At 45.4% G+C, this 24,666-nt stretch overlaps 1 protein-coding gene across 3 annotated transcripts in view; it reads right to left on the minus strand.

Annotated features, from left to right (window-relative positions):
- The window catches only part of Ppm1h (protein phosphatase, Mg2+/Mn2+ dependent 1H), a 262,145-nt gene that overhangs the window by 109,821 nt on the left and 127,658 nt on the right, over positions 1-24,666 (minus strand). For all 3 annotated transcript variants that reach the window (XM_050163872.1, XM_050163873.1, XM_050163874.1), the window contains one exon: positions 18,860-18,972. In XM_050163872.1, the coding sequence (XP_050019829.1) occupies positions 18,860-18,972 (113 nt within the window). The remainder of the gene's footprint in view (positions 1-18,859; positions 18,973-24,666) is intronic.

The following is a 24,666-nucleotide window of genomic DNA, read 5'->3' on the forward strand; positions in this document are numbered from 1 at the left end:
AGCTATATTTTATTTAAAGCTTTAAACATTGGAGAAAAGTCTTGAAAAGTCAGTGTCTGTCTGTCTGTCTGTCTGTCTGTCTCTCTCTCTCTCTGTGTCTGTCTGTCTGTCTGTCTGTCTGTCTCTCTCTCTCTCTCTGTAGCTTATTGGGCAGGGGTTTTACAGAGCTAGGAAACTTGACAGCTAAGGAAATTGCTCTCTGCACAGTGACAGTATGGGCATGTCTTAGACTACCTCTTAAAAATTGTTTTTCCCACAAACGAGAGAAATGCCCAGAAGACATACACTAGTTCCAAGGAGGTAGACGTGGACCCTATCCACATGGCCAGCCCCGCCCATAGATAGCTTCACCGAGGTCTACAGAGCAAACACAGTGGTTACAGGATCTTCCAATCAATGGGAAGACTAGAAAGAACACAGAAGGGAAAATAAAGTCTATGCCTTGCGAACTGAGTATCTGACACCAGCCAACAGCAGAGTGGGCAGAGGTAGTTGTAGAAAAACAGAACATGCAGACAAAATCTCAGAAGCCAGTAAAAGCAAAAACCTTTTGAATATCTTTTGAATACCCTAAGAATATCACGATTATGCAAGAATAAGTAAACAGAAGTTTTTATGTCTTTTCTGACATGCTTGATTCTTTTCCCATACAACCTGTTATTTACAGACGAAGAGACAAATCAGTTTTAAAACAGTATGAAATACAATTTCTTGGAGGGGTTTATGAGTGAAAAAAAAAGACTAGAAAGAAACACCACAAATTCTTTCTAGAAATTTGGGAAGGAGTGAGAGTATAGATTTCTTTTTTTTTTTTCTATTTGGATTTTCTACAAGAAATACGGCACATGTAAGATAACAATATGTGAGCTTATTAAAATTAAAAATACCCCTACCCCTGAATACTTGAATTTCTATCCTAAAGTTGGTTTGGTTTCTACAGTTAGGGTAGAGATCTCTGTCCACTGCCAGAAAAGACCAGGTGAATGTGCCTAGCTCATGCTTCTCACTGTCTCCAGGCAGGGGATGGAGAACTCTCCTAAAGACACTCATGCATCTGGACATTTTGTGTGTCAGGAGAGACACACTGCTGAGAAGCCACGCTTGATGCCATGTAAAGGATGGATGGATGAGCGTCATCTCCTCCAAAGACCACGTCATCTGTGGATATTCTGCCTGTAGCCACAGTTACTGATAAAGCAAGGACTCTGCAACTTAGGGATGAAAGATGACCGCAGGCTGGCATGAAGTAATGGGTATGGCTCCCGGCAGGGCATGTCACTCCTGGGACTCGATACTGTAACTGGTCCCGAGACCCAGATAGGCAAAGGCTCCCGTGTGAACCCAGTTGGTATCCTACTCCACAGTTCCTGATTTTACTGCTCAGTTATGTGCCAGTGACTGTGGGTCACTGTATTAGACTCCATAAAATGCCAGAGTGATTTCCAGCTGGTCCCCTCCAGTGTCTGGCTCACCAGCAAAGTCCTAGAGTTTGTATCACGGTAGTTGGGCTCTGTCTTGTGGTCACGTTTGGTAGGTATGCTTGCCCAGCGGACTCAGTACTATGGAGCTAAAGCTGTGTCAGCATGAACCAAAGAAGCAACAGGGGACCCAGCAGACAAGACTTCCTACCACCTGCTGGGGTCCTCTCAGTCAAACTGCTGTCCCATGCTCAGGAAGCCACAAAACCGGGCAGGAAGCACAGAGGCCTGGTCTGTCATTCAATTGCAGACTCTGCTAGAGGCTAAAAAGAAACATTTATTACCCCACCGGATACATGTAACAATACATACGTGTGTGTGTGTGTGTGTGTGTGTGTGTGTGCTATGTAATGATACGTATGTGCTATATAGAACAATAGACACATCGTGACGTAGAGATGAGGGGAAAGACACTGATGACCAGGAGGGGAGAAGCGAGCCTGGAGGCTGGAGAGACTTTTGAACTGAAAACCCTTGCAGAATCAATTGCTCATCTTACTGAAAAGGGCAAACCAAAACCAAAACAACTTATGCTTTTGTTTTCTATTTTCAAAAGACATCTGCTATAACATGGATCTAACTTTTCTCTAGCAACCCAAAGTGACAAATTATTTTCTTTACTTTGCATACATACAGTAATGTCTGTCTTTAAACAATGTGCCTGAAGTCACCAAGGAGGAATGAGGAGCAGGGTTACTGGGGCTCAAGTGTATACCACCTCCCAGGTCAGGTAAGAGGTCGGGTCCTTTTAGGTCTACAAACTGATTCCAGCAACACGGGATCTGACTCTGGAGAGACAGGTGGGACCTGGGTTGAGAGCTGGCACTTCCACTTGTCACCTGTGACCTCGGCAGTTCTTTGAACCTCAACAAGACTCAACCTTCCTCCTCCATAAAACACGGCCACCTGCTGCACGGCTCACTACAAACATCCAATGGATCAGCGCCAGCCCAGGACTGAAGGCTGCACGGAGGTGGGGTAGTGACATGAACAGGGACAGTGTAGGGAACAGCAGTTGACTTCACCTGCCTTGAGTGTTCTTTTCACTCAAGGTAAGACTAATTGTTCAGCACTTGACAAAGCAGGCGGAAGTATAACACAAATTGGGACAACGTCTCCCCCGTTCTCAGCTCATTTTCCCACCGGTTTCTTTGCTCTCAGTGGATAATTAGAGAGAACACTTGTCACATACAGAAAGTTAAAATCTCCACAGTGACTCCAAAACCTATCACAGATGATTAAACATTAACGAGAGGAGCACAACTCAGAGAGGAGGAAAATGACATTTCTTCACAGAAATCCTTCTACTTTTTAATCTCATTAGTGCCAATGTTTCATTTCCGCGATGAAGAAGCCAGGATAGGGGAGGTCAGCGCTTGGGCCGGATGGGAAGCTGTGCTCGGGCTTACCTCAGGGTTCTTCAGTCATTCTCCCATGCTCCCCCTGTTCATGGTAGACCCTCCTGGCTCACCCACACTCCCAGATGTTTCTGAGCAGTCGGAACAACTTCCAGAGGACTCACAGCTGAAGGACATCAGAGATGCATTGTACTCCCTCTGGGGATGCCAGCCTGGCTGCTACTTTCTTTTGCTTGCACTGGCTTCTGCCTCATGCTCGTGGTGAACACACTGTCACCATCCTTTGTAAAAATCTAATACCACTGTCCACCTTCAATATAATTTCAGACACCTGAGGTCAGTCAAGCTCCAATATATTAAACAGAAAATTCCAGAAACAATTCAAACGTTTTCAATTGTGTTTATGGGAAAGCATACTATTAAAATCAATTTCATCTCAGTTAATCTTATAGTGTGCCCAACATATGAACTAACATTTCTCATAGGTATGAAGTATAGGGGGAAAAAAACCAGACTATACAAGGCCCTTTAGGACCCAGGTTTCAGACATCCACTGGGAAGCTTGGAATGTATTCCCCGAAGCTAAGGAGTCTTAATCTGTAGTGATGGAGATGTTGAACCAGTGAATTTCCATTCAGACAATTACCAGGGACAAAAATAGCGAAATTAGAACAGATGGGCGTGACCCAGAAGGAAAAGAGAGAGCGCATACCCAGAGAGACCACTTACTCTGGGGCCAGCGTGTGGAGAGGCACTGTCAGGGGACACCAAACTCCCCTGGCTGATGTCCTACATTGCCGAGGGGAAACATTACTGCAAATTTAGGTATGCCCTAATTTAGTGAGTGGAGATCACGGCTGCTGAGGCTAGACAGAGTCATGCCACCAATCGGAAGCAAATCTGTCTAAGACATTGGGCAAAAGCTACAGTGAGGAGAAACATTTTGTGCATGTGGAGGGCTCAACCTTCAGAGCAATTTGAAATTCTGAACCATAAAAACTGACTCAAATTAGATCCATGTGACCCTGAGCGTAATGGAAGCACCAGTTACACCAGCAATTTTACCCATCAAATTAGGACTTCTAAGTCATTTCTCTCCTCATTTTCTTTCTTGTGGCAAAGACTCCGTAAGCGCTAATGGGTGCCAGGCATGTCTCTAGGACCCAGGGAAGAGACATGCCTGTCTGGTGAGGTGGGCAGGAACTTCAGAAAGGAGATCCTGGAGGACACAGTAACACTGAGGCCAAAGCTCGTATGGGAGCCCCCAGAAAGCCCAAGGGGATGCTATTCAGTCAGAAGCATGTGTGGGGGGAGGGGGGCTGAACGGTAGGGGGACCACCAGTGCGTGCAAGCAGCTGGGCAAACCCTTGTGCTGGCTCAAGGGTGGGACAGGCAGAGGGAGACTGGAGAGGAGGGCTGGGGCCAGTTGGGAGGATTTTGAATGTTCTTTATAGAGTTCAGATGAGCACAACAACCAATTCTGAAGGGTATGGGGCAGGGGTTTATCTTTTTTTCTTCATTTATTTTTTTTTGCTAGGTTTATTCTTGTTGTGGGTAGAAACCAGCCTGGTGCCAGACAGAGCTGAGGAGAGCTGAGCATTTGTTCAAGTTCAGTAGAGAGGCGGTGCTAGGCCAAAGGCGATGCGATGGAGGCGACACAAAGCATCGTTGTATTCCGGGAGGGATTTGGAGGCCTAAATGACAGGGTGTATGTTAGGACAGACGGCAGGTGGAGCTGGGCACCTTTTCTTAGCACTGTTGTCTCCAGTCGAAGGGCACCTGCTTGCCCAAGCTCTCTTAAGACCACAGAGAAGCCTGGCATCGTATCAAACACTGCCACAAACGTTTCCAGGAGAAATACTAGTCACAAGCAGTTCTGAGAGGAGCTGAGCCTACTTTTGGAAGAGCTTGGAGGGGATATAAAGTGAGATTTGACTCCTGCCACAAACGAGTTGGTGCCCATTAGGGAAGAAAGAAGACAGCCCCGATTACACCGGGTGTGAAAACGAAACAGCGACTCAGAGAAGGCCAGCCCCTTCAGCTACTGTCATTTAGGGCCGACCTAAGACCAGTTTGACCTAAACTGGTTTTGCAAAGATTCCATTTCCAAAAGAGGCCCAGATTCACGGATACCGGGGACTGGTACTGAACGTATCATTTGGTGTGTGACACACACACACACACACACACGCTTTGAATCATGGTGTGTAAAAGGTTTTATGGTTCCCTTTGCTCACGTGCTAAGTATATACAGGGCTGTGGAAGACAGTCTTTATGCCCAGGAGGAAGGAAGAGTAAAAGCAGTTGGAGAACAGCTCGTCAGCTTCTCTGTACACCCTGGTAGCTGAGGTGAGGAAGCAAACTGGATTGCAGGGACTGACGGGAAAAGCACAATGGAGCCTGTCCTGAGAGGAATTACCTGGGGATTGCAGGCATGGACGGAGAGCCCTACATACAGAGGGAACCAGCTAGGGGAAAGTAGAGAGGTCATTTGAGAGAGCTGAGGGAGGTCAGGGAGGCAACGGTGAAGAAGCTGGGAGGGGCAGACAAAGATAAGTGGGAACAGACTGTTTCAGAGAGGCCGAGACCGGTCACACTAGTGGAAGATGTCCTCATGTACCTGAAACTGAACACAGCAGGGTGTGGAGCCTATGAGACACCTGATGTGAAGGGAAAGGAGGGATGGAGTCTGTCTGGCTTCTCAAGACTGTGGCCCAAGTTGTCTTTGCCTCATCCTGGGACACATTCTGCACAAGCTCAGTCTCCACGTTGATAGACGTGCACTCACACTGCACAGATATGCTAGAAAAACCATGTGCGTAATTTCTCTCCGCCAGGTACTGCCAGACATTCTCAGTGTAGTGAGCCTGAAAGATCCCGGAGGAATAGATGCGGGCTGGTCCTGGAGACTGACTGCCTGGGGGGCTGTAGTGAAACAGTAATTAACACTGGCTTAACGCAGTGACATCTCCGCTGCCAAGACCGTGGCCTAGCAGAAGGTACCGCGAGGGCTTCCTGGCATGACAGCATCACTTCTGAGAGGCTCTGAGGATCAGGATCTGTGGCTGAAGGAGGTGCAGAGGAAGATTACTGGTAGCTGTGACTGCAAAGATGGCTGTCCTAGAGCAGATCGTTCAGATGTCCTATCCTAGAGAAGGTCTCTATTATCTTTATTTACAGCTTACTTATTCCTATCACTTTATTTACTGATAAAGAAGGCACAGAGATGTTGGGCATTCAGTGTCTGAGGCCAGAGACCAAATCCAGTTTGACCGTGTACCCGCTTCACCGGAGTGATCTCGTTCATTGCTACACTGAGTCTCGGCTGTGAGGACCCATTCATATAGAGTTCAGGAAGTGTGTGCCAGTCTAACCGCTATTTCACCCGAGGGCTCAAATATACATTTGGGCAAGGGACCTTGGCATATGGATGGCATTTGACCTGACTGCTCAGAATCATGAAGAACATAACTGAGGAAGGCATAAAAGTAAACAAACAAACAAAAACAAACAAAACCATCCCAAACTAACATAAAATAAAGCAGAAGCTAGCTACACAAACACCCGGACACAGAAAAGCAAGAAATCCCATGAGGAGTGAACAGGGAGAACCTCTGTGAAAATCAACTGGGTGAATCCAATCTTTGCAGGCAGGCCTGGTAGCCTGGGTCCGGGTGTGTGCTTGTGCGTGCATGTGTGTGCGCGCGTGTGCGGGTATGTGCGTGCGTGTGTGTGCATGAGTGATGTCACTGCTCTGCACATTCTTTTGTGCTGATAATGCCACTGCAAGAGACAAGGAAAGATTCTAGCAAGAGCCAAGCGATGAAGCACAGCACAAAATAGAGGGTTGGGGTGCTCTGGGCTCCTATAAACTCTTCCTCACGTGTGAACTCTGGGCTCCTGTGAGTGTGAGCTCTGAGCTCCTATAAACACTTCCTCACGTGTGAACTCTGGACTCCTATGAGTGTGAGCTCTGAGCTCCTATGAGTGTGAGCTCTGAGCTCCTATGAGTGTGAGCTCTGAGATCCTATGAACACTTCCTCACGTGTGAGCTCTGGGCTCCTATGAACACTTTCCCATGTGTGAGCTCTGAGATCGAGATCCTATGAACACTTCCTCATGTGTGAGCTCTGAGCTCCTATGAACTCTTCCTCACGTGTGAGCTTCGGGTAGTCCTATGAACAGAACACCTCCTCCACGTATGAACTCCCTAGGAATTAGTGACCGTGACCGCACAGCTAAGTCTTTCAAGACAAAGAAACCAATACCAGCCCCAAACAACAAAACAAAACATTAAGCACAAAAAAACCTAACTTTGTGACTGCCAAAGGCCTGGTGGTAAGGGAGAAGGGAAGTGTGTCTGGGTCAAAGCGCTTTGCAGAAAAAATACTTTCTGTGTTACTTAGCGACAGACATTGGATTTAAAAAAAAAAAGTCACAAAATCCCAGAATTTGAAAGAATATTGCAGTATGCACAACATGCTCCATAGCATAAATTAGCATGGTAAACTATCTGGAGATGTGTGTACCAGTTACATGCACACTGGTGTGGTCTGACTTGAGTTCAGGAAGCTGCCCAGATCCGACAGAGTAAGAACAGAGTTCTCGGGACCAGCACTAATATTTGGCAATGACACTGGCTGAGTGATAATCTACACTGGAGCCCACAGCAGCTGCGAAGGCAATCTGAAAAGTCCCTAACACACACTTTACAGCAGCTCGGAAGTTCCTGGAGCCCTGCCACTTCAAGTCCTTTCTTCTACCATGCAGTTATGTGACTTCACATCACACATTTACTGCAAACTGAGACACATTAAAGGGGCGAACTTTTCTATTTATAGTAGATGCAAAAGAAGAAAGTATACTGATAACCACCCCTCATAACTATGATTTACTAGGCGCTTACCATACGGGAAGGTGTTTAGAATGAGCACTTCAAATGCATCCAGTTAGCATATAACGTTGGGATGATTTTATGTGTTCCATGCCTTCCTTATTTTATTTATTCCTCTCCCACATGATGATGTAAACTCCACAAGGGCAGGGCTTCTGAGATCATTATTACTCAGATCTGTAGTTTCCAGGCTATATGTCACAGGCATGCAAGCACATTTGGAATGGAATTAATTCATTAGCTCATATGTCTTAGCCTGGTCCACTTCTCTCTGGTTACCTGCTTTTATCCCGGATGCTAGGTCTGGTTGGTGTCTTCCTTCAGTCCTACTCTGAGCTCCATATCCTCCTGGGGTATACCTTTCCTCCAGCCCCACGTGAAGCTGCAACCCACAGCATCTCCTCCTGGGGTATGCCTTTCCTCCAGCCCCACATGAAACTGCAACCCACACCAAAATCTCTGCATAGTTAGTCCTTTGTCTGACCCTTCCCTTTAGAAATCGCCACGATCCCGCATACCCAGCCTTTTACTGCTGTGCTTGTCCCTATTCCAGACCTGTAAGAGCTTGGCCTTGCTTGGATCATGGCCATGTCCTCCTGCCTACGCCAAAGACAATTCACTGGGGCCGATCTGTATCTAGTAAATGAGTGAAGGAATTGAAGCATGGGCCATTTTCCTGGGGTTTATGAGTATTATCTCCAACCTGTGTGGGATTCTAAGGAGGAGAAACTGGCGCCTTCCACTGCAGTGGGACAGGATGGTTTCTGCAGGTCTGAGGGTCAACGTCTGCACACTTGGATTTTTCTATTTGACTGCACTTTATACCCCTCACACAAGTTCACTTACAAAGGCTGCGTGCAGACTTTCTTCCTACCCACTGCTACCAACACCCAATCCACATTTGCTGGAGTTTGGTGGCTTCCTTCTGTTAAGAATGACAAGGTTGAAGGGTCTCCAGATAAATTCCTAGAGCAACCAACCATCTGAAAACCATACACGGCAACCAGGAAGGACAGTTCAGCAGATATCAGAAACCTTATCACGAACCATTGGAGGCCTCCACATGCTACTTCCTGCTGCTGACATATGAACAAAAGCTACATTTACAAAAATAAGTATGGTTTCACCGAAGCATCTGTAGCACAAGATGACCCAAAATGCCAACCTAGCTTGCAAGCGCTCTTCATAACCACAATGACACTGCAGAATAATGTAGCAAAGAGGACCAGGAACAGGGCTTGTCACAGTGGGTTCTGACCTTGGCAGCAGTCCACAGTGTAACACCCATCACTAGAGGCAATGAAGAACATGACAAACATGCATTATCCCAAAGCAGCCTCCTTTCATTAAAGCCCAGGGAGTACCTGCATTTGCTTACTGCAGTATCACAAATGGATGCTTGCCCGCATCCTGTGCTGTCGGCGCAGGAAGACAATCCAGTGTGCCTCTGTCACACACAGAGGTTCCCCAGCACAGAGCCTGGCAGGTGCCTGGCTTGTGAGTATTTGTTGAATGTTGCTTATGTCTGATCTTCATGTAGAGGCTCCTAATAAATGCACAAAGAATTGTACAAGTGGTTGTGTGTGTGCGTGTGTGCATATTCATTTTGTGTGTGTACACATGTCCAATGAAGGCTAAAAGTCAATGCTGAGTGACTTTCTCAGTAGCTCTCCACAGTTTGTGAGACAGCGTCTCTGTCTCTCACTTAATGTGGAGTTCACCGATTCAGCTAGATCTCTAGCCAGAATGTTGCTAAGTTCTCCCTGTGACTTCCTCCCCAGTGCCGGGATTACAGGCATGTGCTAACCCCTCCTGGCTTTCTACATGGTTCAGGAAAACCGGATTCAGGTCATCATGACTCAGCACTTTCATATCTGAGCCATCTTTCCAGTGCAAACCGTCCTGGGTTATTACAAGGAAACTCAAGACGGAGTCCAGAATATTAATAAAGGATCCATTCCTTGCAGCTCTTTCGACTCTACTAAAGCTGACATCAGAAAGAAGAAACGAGCTCATTAAAAAATATCAAAACGTGTAGTGCGAGAGTAGACAGGAGACTAAACTATTACACAGAACAGCTCTCTGATCTCGCGACGACAGACGTGTCCGAGAACAAAGGAAGCCAAGGTCCCCCGCACAGTCACACCCTGCCTGGAGACTGGAGTCTTTGGTATAAAGGAGGCATTGCATTCTCCAGGGAATTTTCTCTACAGATGTTTGGCATGCTGTTCACTGGAGGATTCTCATATTCACGTTCTCCAAGGTGAAGGCGCTCTGCGTAACTCAGTGTTCCCTTCACCACCTTGACCGTTTGAAGCTGGTCTCACATCTTTTCTATGATCAACAGTGGTGAAGTTAGAGCAGCAAAAGAGGGAGCTGGCACTTGGGCTTTAGAAAGTGACCCCCAAATTGTGGCTGCATCGGAACAAAGGAAGAGGACTAATGACAACTGAACAGAGGCACCAGTGCGACTAACTGAACTTCATATGATTCCCTACTCAATACTCATCCGTGGTCCACATTACTGTCTACTCAAGTCAGCTCCCTAGGCAGTGGTCCTCAACCTTCCTAATGCTGCAGCCCTTTGATATAGTTCCTCATGTTGTGCTGACCCTCAACTATAAAATCATTCTTGTTGCTATTTCATAACTGTAATTTTGCTACTGTTATGAATAGTAATGGGAATATCTGATATGCAGGATATCCGATATGCGATCCCTATGAAAGGGCTGTTTGATCTCCAAAGGAGTCATTCATGACCCACAGGTTGAGAACCACCTCACAATTCAGGCAACACTTCCCATCAGCTTTGTCAGTATAAGCATGGGACTAGATTCTAGCCAACACACTGCACACTAAAGGGTTGTGAGCCTCTTCCAGACTTCCTTGAAAGGCCCTCTGGGCTCTTGTTCTCTTCTGTCTGGCGGGGTGGACATGCTTTCAAACCCCCAGAAGTCAAATGCTAATGTGGCAGTCTTTTTCATCCCAGGGTCCCAGATCTCTGCCAGGCCAAGGCCACTAGAGTTTTAAGTCAGTGAGGTTTGGTGTCTATTATTTCCATCCTTAGTCTACCTGATAGATCAACAGCAGTGATGTTTGTACCTTACTTATACAGACTGAGAAAGCCCATTACCACCTTGGATTCTGGTGTCTATACCACAATGTTGACCAAACAGAGTTCACTGTCTGCTCAAAGACATCTCCAAGTGAGGCACTAGAAGTGGCCTCTTCCTCCCTCATTCTTTTGCCCCCACTTCTTGATGGTAGAAGACGTTACATATTACCTTGACTAGGGTTATGCTTCACCTTGTTAGGTTAAACCAACCCTCTCAGGCGCTGCTGCCCTTTAGACTCTTGTTAGTTAGCCTTAATCTTGGTGTGGTCTGGCATGACCCAAAATAGAACCTTGTGATCCTTCGCTGTAATAAAATTCCCCTTTGGCTCTAATCTGCCAACCCTGGGGGCCAGGGATAGAAATGGTCACTCACCTCACCTCAATAACCCCATGCTAACACTTTGACATGCAAATATTCCTTTTCTGCAAATACCATGAGTCTTCCCAGCTTGCCTCCGAGCAGGTTAAGAGGAAAGGGAACCTATTGAAATCATAGCTCGATTGGAAGCTGGAGCCAAGGCCACAATCGTGGTTTCTCAGCTCACTCCAGCTTTAGGGCATCGTAGCTGACACAGGAGCTGGGTCATATGAGGCTTTTTCATTCTAATTCCACTTCTGGATGACTGAACCTATGCTCTAGAATATCAGTCTGTTGCAAAGAGACCCCAAGTCACAGGATAGAGATGTGCATTGTGGAATACTATTTTAAGATGTGTCACATTTGTTTATGCTGTGGAACATTTTTTCCCCCAAAACAGGGTTTCTCTGTAGCTTTGGATCCTGTCCTGGAACTAGCTCTTGTAGACCAGGCTGGCCTTGAACTCACAAGATCCACCTGCCTCTGCCTCCCTAGTGCTGGGATTGAAGGTGTGGGCCCACCACCACCTGGCAGAACATTTGTTTTAATGATGCTAAGATGTGTTGCATTCTTTTATGTAGCATTTGTTTAACTCTGTGAAGCTGTGTTACTTTGCCTGTCTAAAACACCTGATTGGTCTAATAAAGAGCTGAATGCCCAATAGTAAGGCAGGACAAAGGATAGGCGGGACTGGCAGACAGAGAGAATAAATAGGAGGGGAAACTTGGGAGGGAAGGAGCAAGGAGCAAGAAAAGGAGAGAGGACATCAGGGGCCAGCCACCCAGCTACACAGCCAGCCATGGAATAAGAAGTAAGTGATATATACTAGAGAAAGGCAAAACCCCAGAGGCAAAAAGTAGACAGGATCATTTAAGAAAAGCTGGCCCAAAACAAGCCAAGCTTAGGCCGGGCATTCATATGCAAGAATAAGTCAGTCTCTGTGTGATTTATTTGGGAGTTGGGGAGGCAAGCCCCCAAAAGAGTAAGGAGAAAAAAATAAGCGACAACAGATGCGGGCTGGCCCTTGCACCTCAGGTAGCAGCACCCCGGCAGGAAAGCAGAAAAAGAGGAAGCAGCTATCCTCATGTGTTACACAGCTACATGTGCCTGCCACATTGCACGCCTCTCTCTCAGCTAGGAGGAGCCATCATTCTGTAACCCTGAGGACATAGTGGTCCCTTCCTCACCCTCTCAGAGGCCCTGAGTAGACTATAGAGTAGTGGTTCATTTTTCTCCTCAAACAGTCTTATCTGCTTCCCATGCCATTCTTGAACACATGCTCTTTCTGCCTCAGCCTCCCAAATGCTGGGATTGCAGTGTTGGGCCAACCATGCCCAGCCACATGAGTTCCGGACTCTTAACCTCGACCAGCACATGTCCATGTCCAGTGGAGGACTTGCTCCAACACAGATTGTTGGCTGCCTGCCTTGAGGCTTTTGATGCAGGAAGCCTACGGCGTGGCTAGAACAGGTATTCCACACACATTCCCAGGTCCTGCTGCTGGCTTGGGAGCCACAGGTTGAGGAAAGGAGGCATCTACCTCCAGGAGTCCTTTGTGTGGTCGGAAGGGCTGTGACAGGAAAAGAGAAGGTCTGCCTCTCTGTGTGTATTTGAGATCATCTGATTATATCACTTCTTCCTCCGCCTAATCCATTCTACAGGACTTGGGATACACCGAAGAGATAAAAAGGCAGAAACAACATGTTTGACTTCCACAGTGGAAAATGGGGCTTAACCTTGTTTTTTTTTTTTTTTTTTTTTTTTTTATATGTCAAATAAAATGAGAGGTATAGGAGACTTAAAGCAGCCAGTGGAAGCAGATCAAGTGTATTTCTGGACTCAGAGAAAGGCTCCTATCAAAGGGGAAGCTCGCTGGCAGGCATGGATGGACAAGCACTTATGAGCAACAAGGCGTTCTGTGGCGGGGCTGTGGGGCTGCTGGTGAAATTGCAGGCACATACAAAAGGAGTGAGCGGTTCTTTATGGTACCCAGGGCCCTGGAGGCAGTTACATAATGTTCCATTATCTTTCCATCAGCAGAGGGGAGAGGCCTGTGAGAGTAGACACACAGATGTGTAATTGGTTTTGAATTTAGAAATGTAAGTCTTGTTTAATATCCAGCTCCTATCCTCAAGAAAGTTCAGACTTGCTATAGGAATTCACCTCTGACCTAGCAGCTTTCAGTGAAATGGGAAAACCCTGCACACTGAAAAGGAGTGAAAGAAAAACTGCAAGGACAGCATCCTGGCCAGACTTGCAGGCTGCAGCTAGAATGATGCCCCTTGGACAGCACCCAGTGTGGGGAGCAATGGACACTGCCAACACACAAGCACACACTTACTTAAAACCCTGTGAGACATTTTTTTTTGCATATGACTTTTTTTTTTTTTAAATTGTGTTGTTCTCAAAACACCACATCACCTGCCAAGGTCAAAAGGTTGGATACAGCCGGTCCAATGGTTGCTCACTCTTGCATGGTGCTAATTAGTGAATACTCCCTTGACCTCTTCATCTTTTCCAGGAGAATTTCAAGCATGTAAGCTCATATTCTTAGGAATCTTGGGGGTCACTTTCAAGGTCCTGGAGACAATCATTTTAAAGAAGTCATAAACATAGCTGAATGAAAGTCTGATTTTATAGGACTAATGTTTATTATAATGGTCAAATTGCGGATGGAGGGGCAGCTTAGGTCATTTGCAACAGACTATCTTTACAATGAAAACACAACATTTAAAATGATCTCAAAACTCTGACTTTTAGAAAGCTGACTGTTCTCTCTTTGAAAAGCATCTTTTCTACACTATAAAGGAACAGATTGGGTCACTCAAAGGTCTTTGCTTGATCACTGCTGGGGTGATTTGAATGAGAATCCCCCCTCCCCATCCTCATCTATTTGAAAACTTGTGCCCAGTTGGTGGAACTGTTTGGGAAGGATTAGGAGGCGTGGCTTTGTTGAAAGAGGTGTGTCACTGGGTCAGGCTTGGCGTTTTCAAGGCTTACATCAGTATTAATTTCCTGTCTCTGCCTCCTAGTTACGGACCAGTATCATGCTTGCCCGATGCCATATTTCCTGTCACGACAGCCATGGACTCTAACTCTGCAAAACCTCCCAAATAAACTCTTTAAGAAGTTGCCTTGGTCATGGTGTTTTTTCACAGTAATAGAAAAGTAAGACAAATGTGACCTATTTATATCAGTCTTTAAGAGCTTGGGATGGTAATGCATGAGTATCATAATCCCAGCACCCAGAATGATGAGATCATGGCAAGCCTGGGCTACATAGACTCAGTCTAAAACTACCCAGCTTCTAAATGTATCTATGCACTCACTTATACCCATAATCCATTCTGGGTAAACTCTGAGATGCCGCTGATTGTAAAGTGTATCAGTATTTCATGTACAAATAAATAGGGAGTAGAAATGTTAAGTAAAAATTCTTGTATTAGAGATGTTAAAATGAGTCTGAGCATGGGTGGATAGATGGGTGTCATCCCTGACAACCTGGTTCTTTTACTCCAATCTTGGGTGTTAGGGAAACTCTACTCCTCAGTAGCTGGGGACCTTGGGAAAAATGCTTCTGATAAACTGCATGTCTCTAACATGAACATTTCTGACTTTTCACTCTCTTATTGACAGAATTAAACACGACCTTGTTTTAGTAGTAAGCAAGTGCCTAGTGCTTGCTTAGTTGCCTCGCAGATGCTGCTACTACAATTCCTGCAAGCGTGGAAATCAAGACGTTAATGATTCTTAAATGCCTTTCTTTAATCTCAATGAGCTTGCCTAGTCTCAGTTGCCAACCCTGAGACATTGTTTGAAGTAAGCAGTCATGGCTCTGTTTCCCCAGTGCCTGAGCTCTCTAGAAACAGAATAAAATCATCTTCTAAGAAGGAGCCACAGCACCCTCCTGAACTGAAGAACAGCCCGACCCGAGGAGCTGATGACTCAAACACAATGGGTAACAGCCTGCAGAATGCTTCGCATGACATTTCCACACTCCCGGCTCATATTTGCTTAAAGGGAGAAACCCACCCACCATCTGCTTCCCTGCTAGCTCCTTAAGATCCCCAGGTGTTGAGCCGACGACCTTTACCTGGGAGAAGTAACGCAATAGAGTACCCTGCAGTTGCTGCATCTTTCTAGACAGCTGATGAGCTCGGCTAACAAGATAAGGAAGTTGGTCTCCTCTGTGGACCAGGCCTCCGTGGATGAATCACTCACTGCTGTACATAGAGGCCGGCTATGGAGTCAAACACTGGTAAACCACAGACGCGACCAGCAGTGTTTCCTGAAGACAGCCCCGGAGCAAACACAGGGCCAGCTGGCAAATCAGATGACACACAGATAAGGAGCCCAGAAAGCAGTCCTTGACCACAGGCAGCTTCTCAATCAAAGCAATGCTTTTCTCCTCGCTACTCTGTAAGTAATTACAGGGTAGCGAACGCACAATGAAGATTTATTTTTCACCCTAACAACTGTCAAGACTTAAAGTATAAACACATGACAGTTATTATCTAACAATGAAAAAATTAGCACTTAATTAATCAAGGCTGTGTTGCCAGAATTTTCTGTCAGCTTTAACCATTTTTTTTTTTTTGTTGTTGTTGTTACCTGAGTCTTGGATTCCTAACTGCTTGTTGACGGATCATAACCTACAGTTTCATAGATATGAAGATGTTTACCCAGTTCCAAAGAAGACCATGTTTTTAAACTGAAAAGCTCATAATACATCATCAGTATGTAAAGTAGGGGAGGATGGTCGAAGATGACATCCGTATCTATCATTCATGAAAGAGCTGCAAGTAACATCCTAAGTGCTCCATAAATGATCATTTGGTGAGCTTAATAAAATACCAGTTCCCACTGTCCTAGGCTTCTCTATGAATTATAGTCCACATGTGGATACCAAACCCCTACCAATTAGCTGTAAAAACCCCAACTTTGTATCTAGACACTGGGGTCTGAGTTCCACAAATATAATTTAAGCTTCCTGGGTTGCAGGGTAATTTTTATTCTGTGCATCACAACTTAGTTAAGAAAATGAGTATTTATTAGGCTTTTAAAATTAGAACTAAATATAAAACATATTTTTATGGGCACTTAGGAAAACAGGGCCTTGGTTAAATTAAAAATTTAACAATAGGCTCTAAGAAAGATGTCACAGAGCTATAAGAAATGTCACAAAGACTGGCTAAAGTAGCATGACTTTGCTTTCGGAAAGTGTCACTCCCCTAGGTTAGCCTTTAGCAAGCCATAAATTCTAGATGTCATGTAGTCCAATGTATTTATGTATGTGGAGAGCAAGGTCTGGAGACTGGTAGCCATGCTAAGACGGCAAAAGCTCAGAAGATAAACACTGGGAACTGGCAGGTTCCTGAGCAGGGAGTTTCTGGGACACATAAGACGTGGCATGGCTAGGGGTGGCTATAAAGGAGTCTGGCTCCCAAAGCAGATTGTTTTTAGAAAGATGATAGACAAGACGCTTGGGAGGAGTCACAGTTTTGAAAAAGGATGATCTGAGCTACAGCTATCGGACACTGACAAGGAGTAAACTTCTGAACCCGAGGTCATCTGGAAGGTGACCCCTCCTCAGGAGACCCAGGCCAGGAGGAGGGGTGGGCTGTGGCCTGGACTGTCACTCGGTCACTTCTTAGTGCTGAAGGTTAGGGGAGCAAACTCACTTTAACAGACTGGGAGTGGGACGTACAGACAAGAAGTGAGTGTGAGCTGGAGGCCCAGTCTCCATGAGAGCAGAAAGAAGCCGTCACCTCTGCTCGCCATCGCTCAATATGGTTAGGATCTAGAACTGGACAGGGGCTACCATCTGCCCATTTGCAAGTCACCGATTTCTGGGCAGAAGCTGTAAGACTCTTGGGTATGTATGCAGAGGAGGAAGGAAGTGACAAGCATGCTGGCTGCTTCCCATTGGCCCCAGCCTTGCCTTTGGGCCAGGCATGCTCACCTCTAGTTTGCTGGCTTGAGCGGGGTGGGTTCAACCAATGAAAAACCTCGTAGGCCATGGAAGAGAAAGGGACTTTCTTCAAGGCTTCCTGTAGCTCTGTCCTACTGTTTATACATTAGTTGTTCTTCCTGCCCTGTCCTGCAAGGCTAGGGTAGCTAGTGCCTTCCTGAGGGCACTCTACTGACTCCTGATTAGCTCCCCTTCATGTCTCCATCCATTGTTGTTGCGACATCTGAGCTGGTGAAACTCAGTGGGCACGGGGGACAGAAGCCATGGGTAAATAGTATCTTAAACACCCTGCCATTTACTGTGTGAAATTTCACATTGAAACCTGATACAGTGTGTGTCAAACAGAAAATCCACATATTCTTTTAAAATAAATGGACCTTTCAAAGTATTCCATCTTCAAACCCATGAACTGGTTCCTGGGCAGTCCTTTCTCCTTTGTTTTCTATGTTCTTCCAGAATAAAGGTTAGGGTTAGCTGCCTTATTGGGAGAAGAGGCATGGAGAACGCTCAGCTGGGTTTCCTCATTGTAAATGGGAGAAAGAAGAGAGTGAAATCTCCTCATTGAGTTAAGATGGTTAGTCTTCTGAGCTGCAGAGGCACCAGCGACAAGGAATAGCAGTGTGTGTGTGTGTGTGTATGTGTGTGTGTGCGTGTGTGTGTGTGTGTGTGTGTGAGAGAGAGAGAGAGAGAGAGAGAGAGAGAGAGAGAGAGAGAGAGAGAGAGAGAGGAAGGTGGGGTGGGAACGCGAGAAGGACTCAAGAGGCAGGAATGCACATCAGTGGCCCAGGGCCTAAAGGAACAATATAATCTCAAGACAGCAGCCACTGCTAAGGAATCGCCCTTCCATGTTTAGAATCCAGAAATTTAGCCATTTTCAAAACAGTCATTCTTTAGGGAAAGCCACACTGATACCTAAGAACGGTCACTGTCAAAGAAGTGCCATTTATTTAAGGTGGAAAAAGAACAAGTTTATCTTCTTCTTTGGTAATGCTAGACAAAGGGTCTCACATACACATGTACATACACGCGTGTGCATACACACGCGCACACACACACACACACATGGGCACACAGAGCCCCCAAAGGAATGCATATACAAGGAGAAGCTTCTGGGCTCCTGGGTGGGGCAAATGCCAAGTGACTGTGGGGAGCTACAGTTGGCAGGGGAATGTGCCAGGGCCGCTCCAAGCACTCACTCTGTTCAGATCCCCCTCTCCTTCACTGCCCTCCAATATCCTGACTCTGCTAAACTTTGACTGAAAACCAGGTTTCAAGGCCAAACCCAACATTTGAGCGTTCCTGGCTTAGATGAGCTCTAGAGACACACTAGCTGCAGCTATGAACACATCGCATGCCCTCCAACCTTCCGTGATGATTGTTCTTAAATGTATTTCTAGCCTTTAATTCCAGCACTCAGGAGAGATCTGACTTACAGGCCAGTCTGGTCTACAGAGTGAGTTCCAGGACCAAGGCTACACAGAAAAAAACCCATCCTAAAAAACCAACCAACCAACCAAACAAACAAACAAACAAACAAATGCTTTTCTGTTAGCATGTAGGAAGCTTGTTCTTCTCATAATCCCAACCAGAATAACTGTCTTTCCAATCACTGAATTCTTAAAGAACAGGTAGACACTGTCAGAGGCACCAGAAGTTAGTAAGGCCCAGGGAGCTGATTCGCTTACCTGCTGTCCCCAGCATTGGCCACGTACAGCTTCCCCAGAAGGCAAAGCACAATGAGGGCCGTGCAGCCGCCAGATATGTTATATGCAGTCCTCTCTCGTTCTATTTGGAGGTCCTGGAGAAGAAAGGAAAGTCGGTGTAATTGCACAGGACTTGTGACTAAAGGAAGCCTTCCTCCCACCTCTAGGTACAGAGTCTCGAGGTCTGGATGTGCTTCCAGAAGGGACAGGCAGTCCTCAGAACCTGCTCTCCTATGACCTGCAGGGGTGCTCAACTTTCCTAACGCTGCGACCCTTTAATACAGTACCTCACTGTGGTGGCTCCCAGCCATAAAATTACTTCTTTGCTACTTAATAACTGTAATTCTGCCACTGCTATGACTCACAATGTAAATATCTGATATGCACCCTATTTGCTATGTGACCCGTGTGAAAGGATCATCTGGCCCCTTAAGGGCAGGCACTATCCATAGGTTGAGAGCCACTGACCTAATGGACATGACAGAAATACCAGACCACGGCAGACCAGAGACTGCAACCGAAGGACCACACAGAGACATAGCAGGCAAATTTGGGAAGAGGAGAATGTAAGTCCAGTTAACAGACGCCACAGCTTATGGGTATCTAGTCTGTGTGGGTTCCCTGAGTTGTCACGTGGGACACAGAAGATGGCTAGGAATGCCAAGTACCTGGACATTAACCATGTTTTTAATGCAAAGCCTCGAATAAGTGGTTCTTTTATAGCTTGATAAAAAGAGGCGACTGAAGGGGAGAACTGTCTGCTGTTCAACACAGATATGTCGGAACACAGTTCCTCCTCTGCAGCCACAGATCACCATGGGGCACACTCCCAGCTTTGCAGCAGCCCACAGACACTTTCTCCCCACCAGGCATTGAGCTAAGTGTCACGCATGTGCAATCTCGCTGTGGCCTCAGGACCACCATGATTAACTATGTTATTCGGATGCAGAGAAGTGGGGACACTGCCCGTATTTACATGGAGGGAGAGTAGATTCTATTTAATACCAGTTCTCTTTCCAGACCAGGTACTACCTGCCATGTAATGAAGCACCCTCAGAACAATTAAAAGCAGACCAACATTTCTGTTGATAGACAATGTCAAGACCATTCTACTGAAAGAACCAAATGACCTGTGTCATTGGGAATACAGGCGTTGAGTGAAGTGTTATTTCTACACTGAAGTCATCCACTGTTGAGGCAGAGGGAGAGAGAAGGTGGGTGGCTAACAGTGCCCTGACTGTTCTGAGAGGTGCTGGGTACTTCTGAGACTCTCAGAATCTGGAATTGGAGTTAAGAGCTTCAATCAGCTTCCGCATTGAACAAAGGAGAATGTTTAGTCATCCTTCACTGGACTACAATGGCTACGCTCCAGGTGTTAGAGATGGTGATAGAGCAAGCACCAATAGTTTCTCAAGCTGAGGGCATAGACTAAAGCAACGACTATTTAAAGAGAAGGCAGAAGATGGACCTTGGTTCTACAGGCCTGCAACTCTTGCATGCAGAAGCATGATGCAGAAGGGCTAAGAGTTCCGGGCTGACTGGGGTTATATGACAAGACTGCATTAAAAAAAAATAGTAGGAAAAAAACATACTAAGACAGGATGGAGAAACCAATGTACAGGAAATGAAAGAGGCAAGGGGCTGAGGAGCCATGGTAAGGGGTGGTATGTGTGTGTAGGGGGATGTGGGAGTTTAAGACAATTGAGGAGCCTCTGCGGAAGTGACAGCAGCTCCGAATACTGTAGAGGGGCCAAACATGAGGGCTGTTCAGAGGATGACATTACTTACAGAAAGGCTATTAAGAGGGTTGAACTAACAGGTATGGTGGAGGTGGACCTTAACCACAGGCACCGGATTCCTCCCACAGTGTGGGAAGTCCACAGTGCGGGCAATGGCCATGTTTGTTGCTTTCAGACCCTCAACATCTGTATCAGGCCAGGTAAACCTTGGTTTCGTTAAATGTCTGATAGATGGACAATTAAAGAAATATACTTAAAAAAGAAAAGTCTGAACATCTTCTCGCCACTTTACCTATGACAGGAGAAATGGAAGCTACTGTCCACAAACACCGCATTTACCAGGCAGACGTGCGCTGAGACACCAACGCGGCCAGAACCCTTGATGCAGCTGACTGCTGGTGGAGATGAGGAAAGGGTTCTGACATCCCGTGCCACAGACTGCAGGAAGCTCAAGGTGACAAGAGGGACATGAGAGTTGGGGGCGGGGCTCTCTCAAGGGAGAGGGGAGAGAGAAAACATCAAGAGATCTGATTTTTCTTTTACTTTTAGAATAGAAAGAATACTTTGATGGGTAGACTAGTTAATTTTTGGCCCAAAATAACTAAAATGGTTGCCATAGGTACATTTTAGAATTAAGAAATATATGCACATTTAACACATAATAAATAAATAAAGTGGTATATCCAAGTCCACATCCAACATTACTGTTTTTAATATACTGAACAGCACTGATTTAGCTATGGAAACAATCCCCTTCACACTTGCAATCGATATTTGTATGAGTAAGTAAGTCCGAATGAAAGGCACTATTTATTAAACATTCCTTAAGCATCTAAGTGTTTCCATGCTGCATATGAACTGGAATGTGAATGGCATTTGATGGGCTTATGTGAGTTATTAGTGTAATCCAAGGGGGGCTATAGTACAAAGGGTCAATGTTAAAGGCAAAGAATTTCCTAGGGATTGAGGTAAATAAGTTGATTCTGAACCATAGTTGTGGGATTATTTATCATGGTTTCTAATGTAAGAATGTCTGATTTTAAAATTATTTAATCCTCGGAGGGGCAATCAAGACAATGTCCAGCATAAGGTGTTCTGTTCATTTCAACAGCAGAGTTCATATTTACTTTTAATGGGGAACGTTCTGGTGAGTTTAGTCAGCTCAGATTTTAATATAAATTAACAGTACAGTGCACATGTTCTTACACACACACACACACACACACACACACACACACACACTTAATTCGTTCCTTCCTCCTTTTTTTTTACATTTCAACCATACCTTTTTTTCCCCCCTGTGGCTCCTTCTGGATAAGGCATGCTACTTTCTTTTTTTTTTTTTTTTAAAGTGGACTCAAGTCTAACTATTTTTGAATCCAAGAAACCCTGCTGCCACATGCATGTTCTGACCAGCCCATCCCCCACATCTGTGAGGAAATACATATGTGCACATGCAGTAATCACAAGTGTGCTCTCCGCTAGCACTATCACCAGGATTTAAAAGGCCTATTTCTGCAGAACTCCTCCCCCCTGAAGAATTCACTGGCATTAACACACTCTCTTCTATTCTCCTAGAGCTATGAGCAACTAGAACAGATTCTAAAAATAATTGCTTCGCTCCCCTCCTCCCTAGAAGCCAAAATAGCACGTTTATTTTTTCCTGCACACACCACCTACTCCTCTCTAAAAGATTCAGAAAATCTTTGTACTGAAAGGAACATTAAAGGGCCATCTGTGTGGCTCTTTTACTATGAGATTAAACATGATAAATATGGTCAATAAAGATATATTTACCATGGAATTAACTGCCTTTCCCCTCCGAAATCCTCAATCTTTCAAATTACCCTAAGCCGTTCACACTTTAGGTATTAAAAAAAAAATCCACAATGTCTAACAATTTTTTTAAGCCCCTGAGTTTTAGGTGATTTTTTCCCCCCCACAAGCCAATGTGATCACGAGAAAAGCTGTCTACTTCTGGGTGTTAAGAGCGCAAGGACTCTCCATTTTAGCTGCCAGTGAATTATTCCAAACCTACATCTAGAATAACTTACTAGCAAAACAGCGACATGTCAGCCTTCATTCCAAGTGTGGGCTAAATGCTAACAGACCATGGAAAGTGACTCACTGACTGGCCTGCCCAGTCCAGGGTCCTGATGCCCCTCAAAGGCAGCTTTCTGCTGCGTGAAACTGCGTTGCTCCGTGTTGCAACTGCTTAAGGGCACATTTGGGTGAGGCTCATCTCTGAGTCAAAAAGAAATAAGAGCCAATTCTTAGGCTATGGGGTTTATCCGCTCTTTTGTTGGTCTTGTAAGGAGCGGGAACAGAAGATAAGATATGTGTGTAAAATGAGACTCACTTCAAGAAAAAAATATATTTATTACCCAGAATAGTTGCCGTTTGATTTAAAAGTCTCAGAGAGATGCAACTCCAGGCTCAGTCTTTGCTGCTCATCAATTCCAGGTTGTGGGGGGGGGGGGGAAAGTACGATTGGTCAGAAGAAAGTCGGTGCTGGGCAGTTTTAATATACCTGGCAGCTCCCCCTGGCTGGGTTCTAATATGGTTCTGAGCACACCGCTAATAGTGTCAGTCACAAGTAATAAGATTCTGCATGGCTTTAGTATCAGGGTCTCATCCTGATTTATTCTGAGAACAAGGCCATCTGCCAGCTAGGCAATGAGTTTCAAAAAAAAAGAAAAAAAAACCCCTAAAACCAGTACTGTCCAATATTGCCACCTGCTGATTGTCGTGGAATATTCCAGACCCATCCATCCCCCAAAACTTCCTGTTGCAATAAAAACAAACAAACAAACAAAAAACCAAGTTTCAATAAAGAAGCTTAAGTTAGAAACTTACCATGAATATGCTCATTGAAATTCTAGAATTAATAAATTAGTAAAATCTTGGCATTCATTCTCATGTTTCTATAATGTTATTATATGTTTTCCCTCAACCATTTGTCAGTGAGAGAAGATGTAGAACAGTTTTACAAGGTAAAATATTGCCAATTTCGTGGCTGGAGAGATGGCTTAGTGGTTAAGTGCATCAACCACTCTTCCAGAGGACCAGGTTCGATTCCCAGCATCCACATGATGGTTTTCAACCATCTGTAACTCTGGTTCGACACCTTTCAGGAGAACGCACACATGTGGTGCACAGGCATACACAAAACACCCATACCCATAAAAAAATAAATTCAAAACCTAAACACAATTATCTCCCTTACAAAAAGCTTTTAAGACATTCTTCTCTGGGGCAAAGAACTTATGAGCATACTGCTACTTCCGAAAATTGGGGGCCAGGAGACCAACCCCAGGAAGTCCGAGTCACATGCTAAGGTGATGGGAGGAATAATTGTCTCCCTAATTAGATAATGCACTTAGCATTCATTCCCAGGAGCATGACTCAGAGCTTACAGAACCCCCCACCCCGCCCCTCCTGCCAGCCCTGTTTCATCTGCCTGCTCTCGTGAGTTCTAGCTCAAACCTAATTCTTTCTTTTCTCTCTTCCCCTCTCCCGTTTCTATTTCACTTGTTGGATACCCAACTTTTCAATTTTTAGTCTATGTTCTACTCCCACTCAAGCTTAACAAAGAGTTGTTTTCAGCAAATATTTACTGACTGAAGGTATTACATAAAAGTGACGTATCTATTTACACACCACACACACACACCACACACACACACACATACACACACACACACAAAACTGTTTTCACAAGAAATTTCAGGCAGTAAACTGCCCAATGGTGAAAAACTTGAAAAGACAAACCTTGGGTTCCTTTTCTTAGGTATTTACCTGAGTAAGTTTCACATTTCAAGGGATGCTGTCGCTAGGGAGGCCTTCCTCAAGGTGACACTGGCCTCTAGCGGGTGGAATCGAGAATACAGCCATTCCAGGCAAAAGATGCTGTAGCCCCAGCAACCATGGATGGAAATGAAAGCCCACCATCTGCCGCCACATATCTCCCCCACTCCCCTTCTGATTCCTTCTCTCGTTGCAGGGAGGGGTCACCATCAAGTTGTCGTCTCTGATAAATGCCACTGTGTC

The sequence above is a fragment of the Alexandromys fortis genome, unplaced genomic scaffold (assembly GCF_014885135.2).
Source record: "Alexandromys fortis isolate MF-2015 unplaced genomic scaffold, M_Fortis_MF-2015_v1.1 scaffold_125, whole genome shotgun sequence".
In the NCBI taxonomy this organism is placed as follows: Eukaryota; Metazoa; Chordata; class Mammalia; order Rodentia; family Cricetidae; genus Alexandromys; species Alexandromys fortis.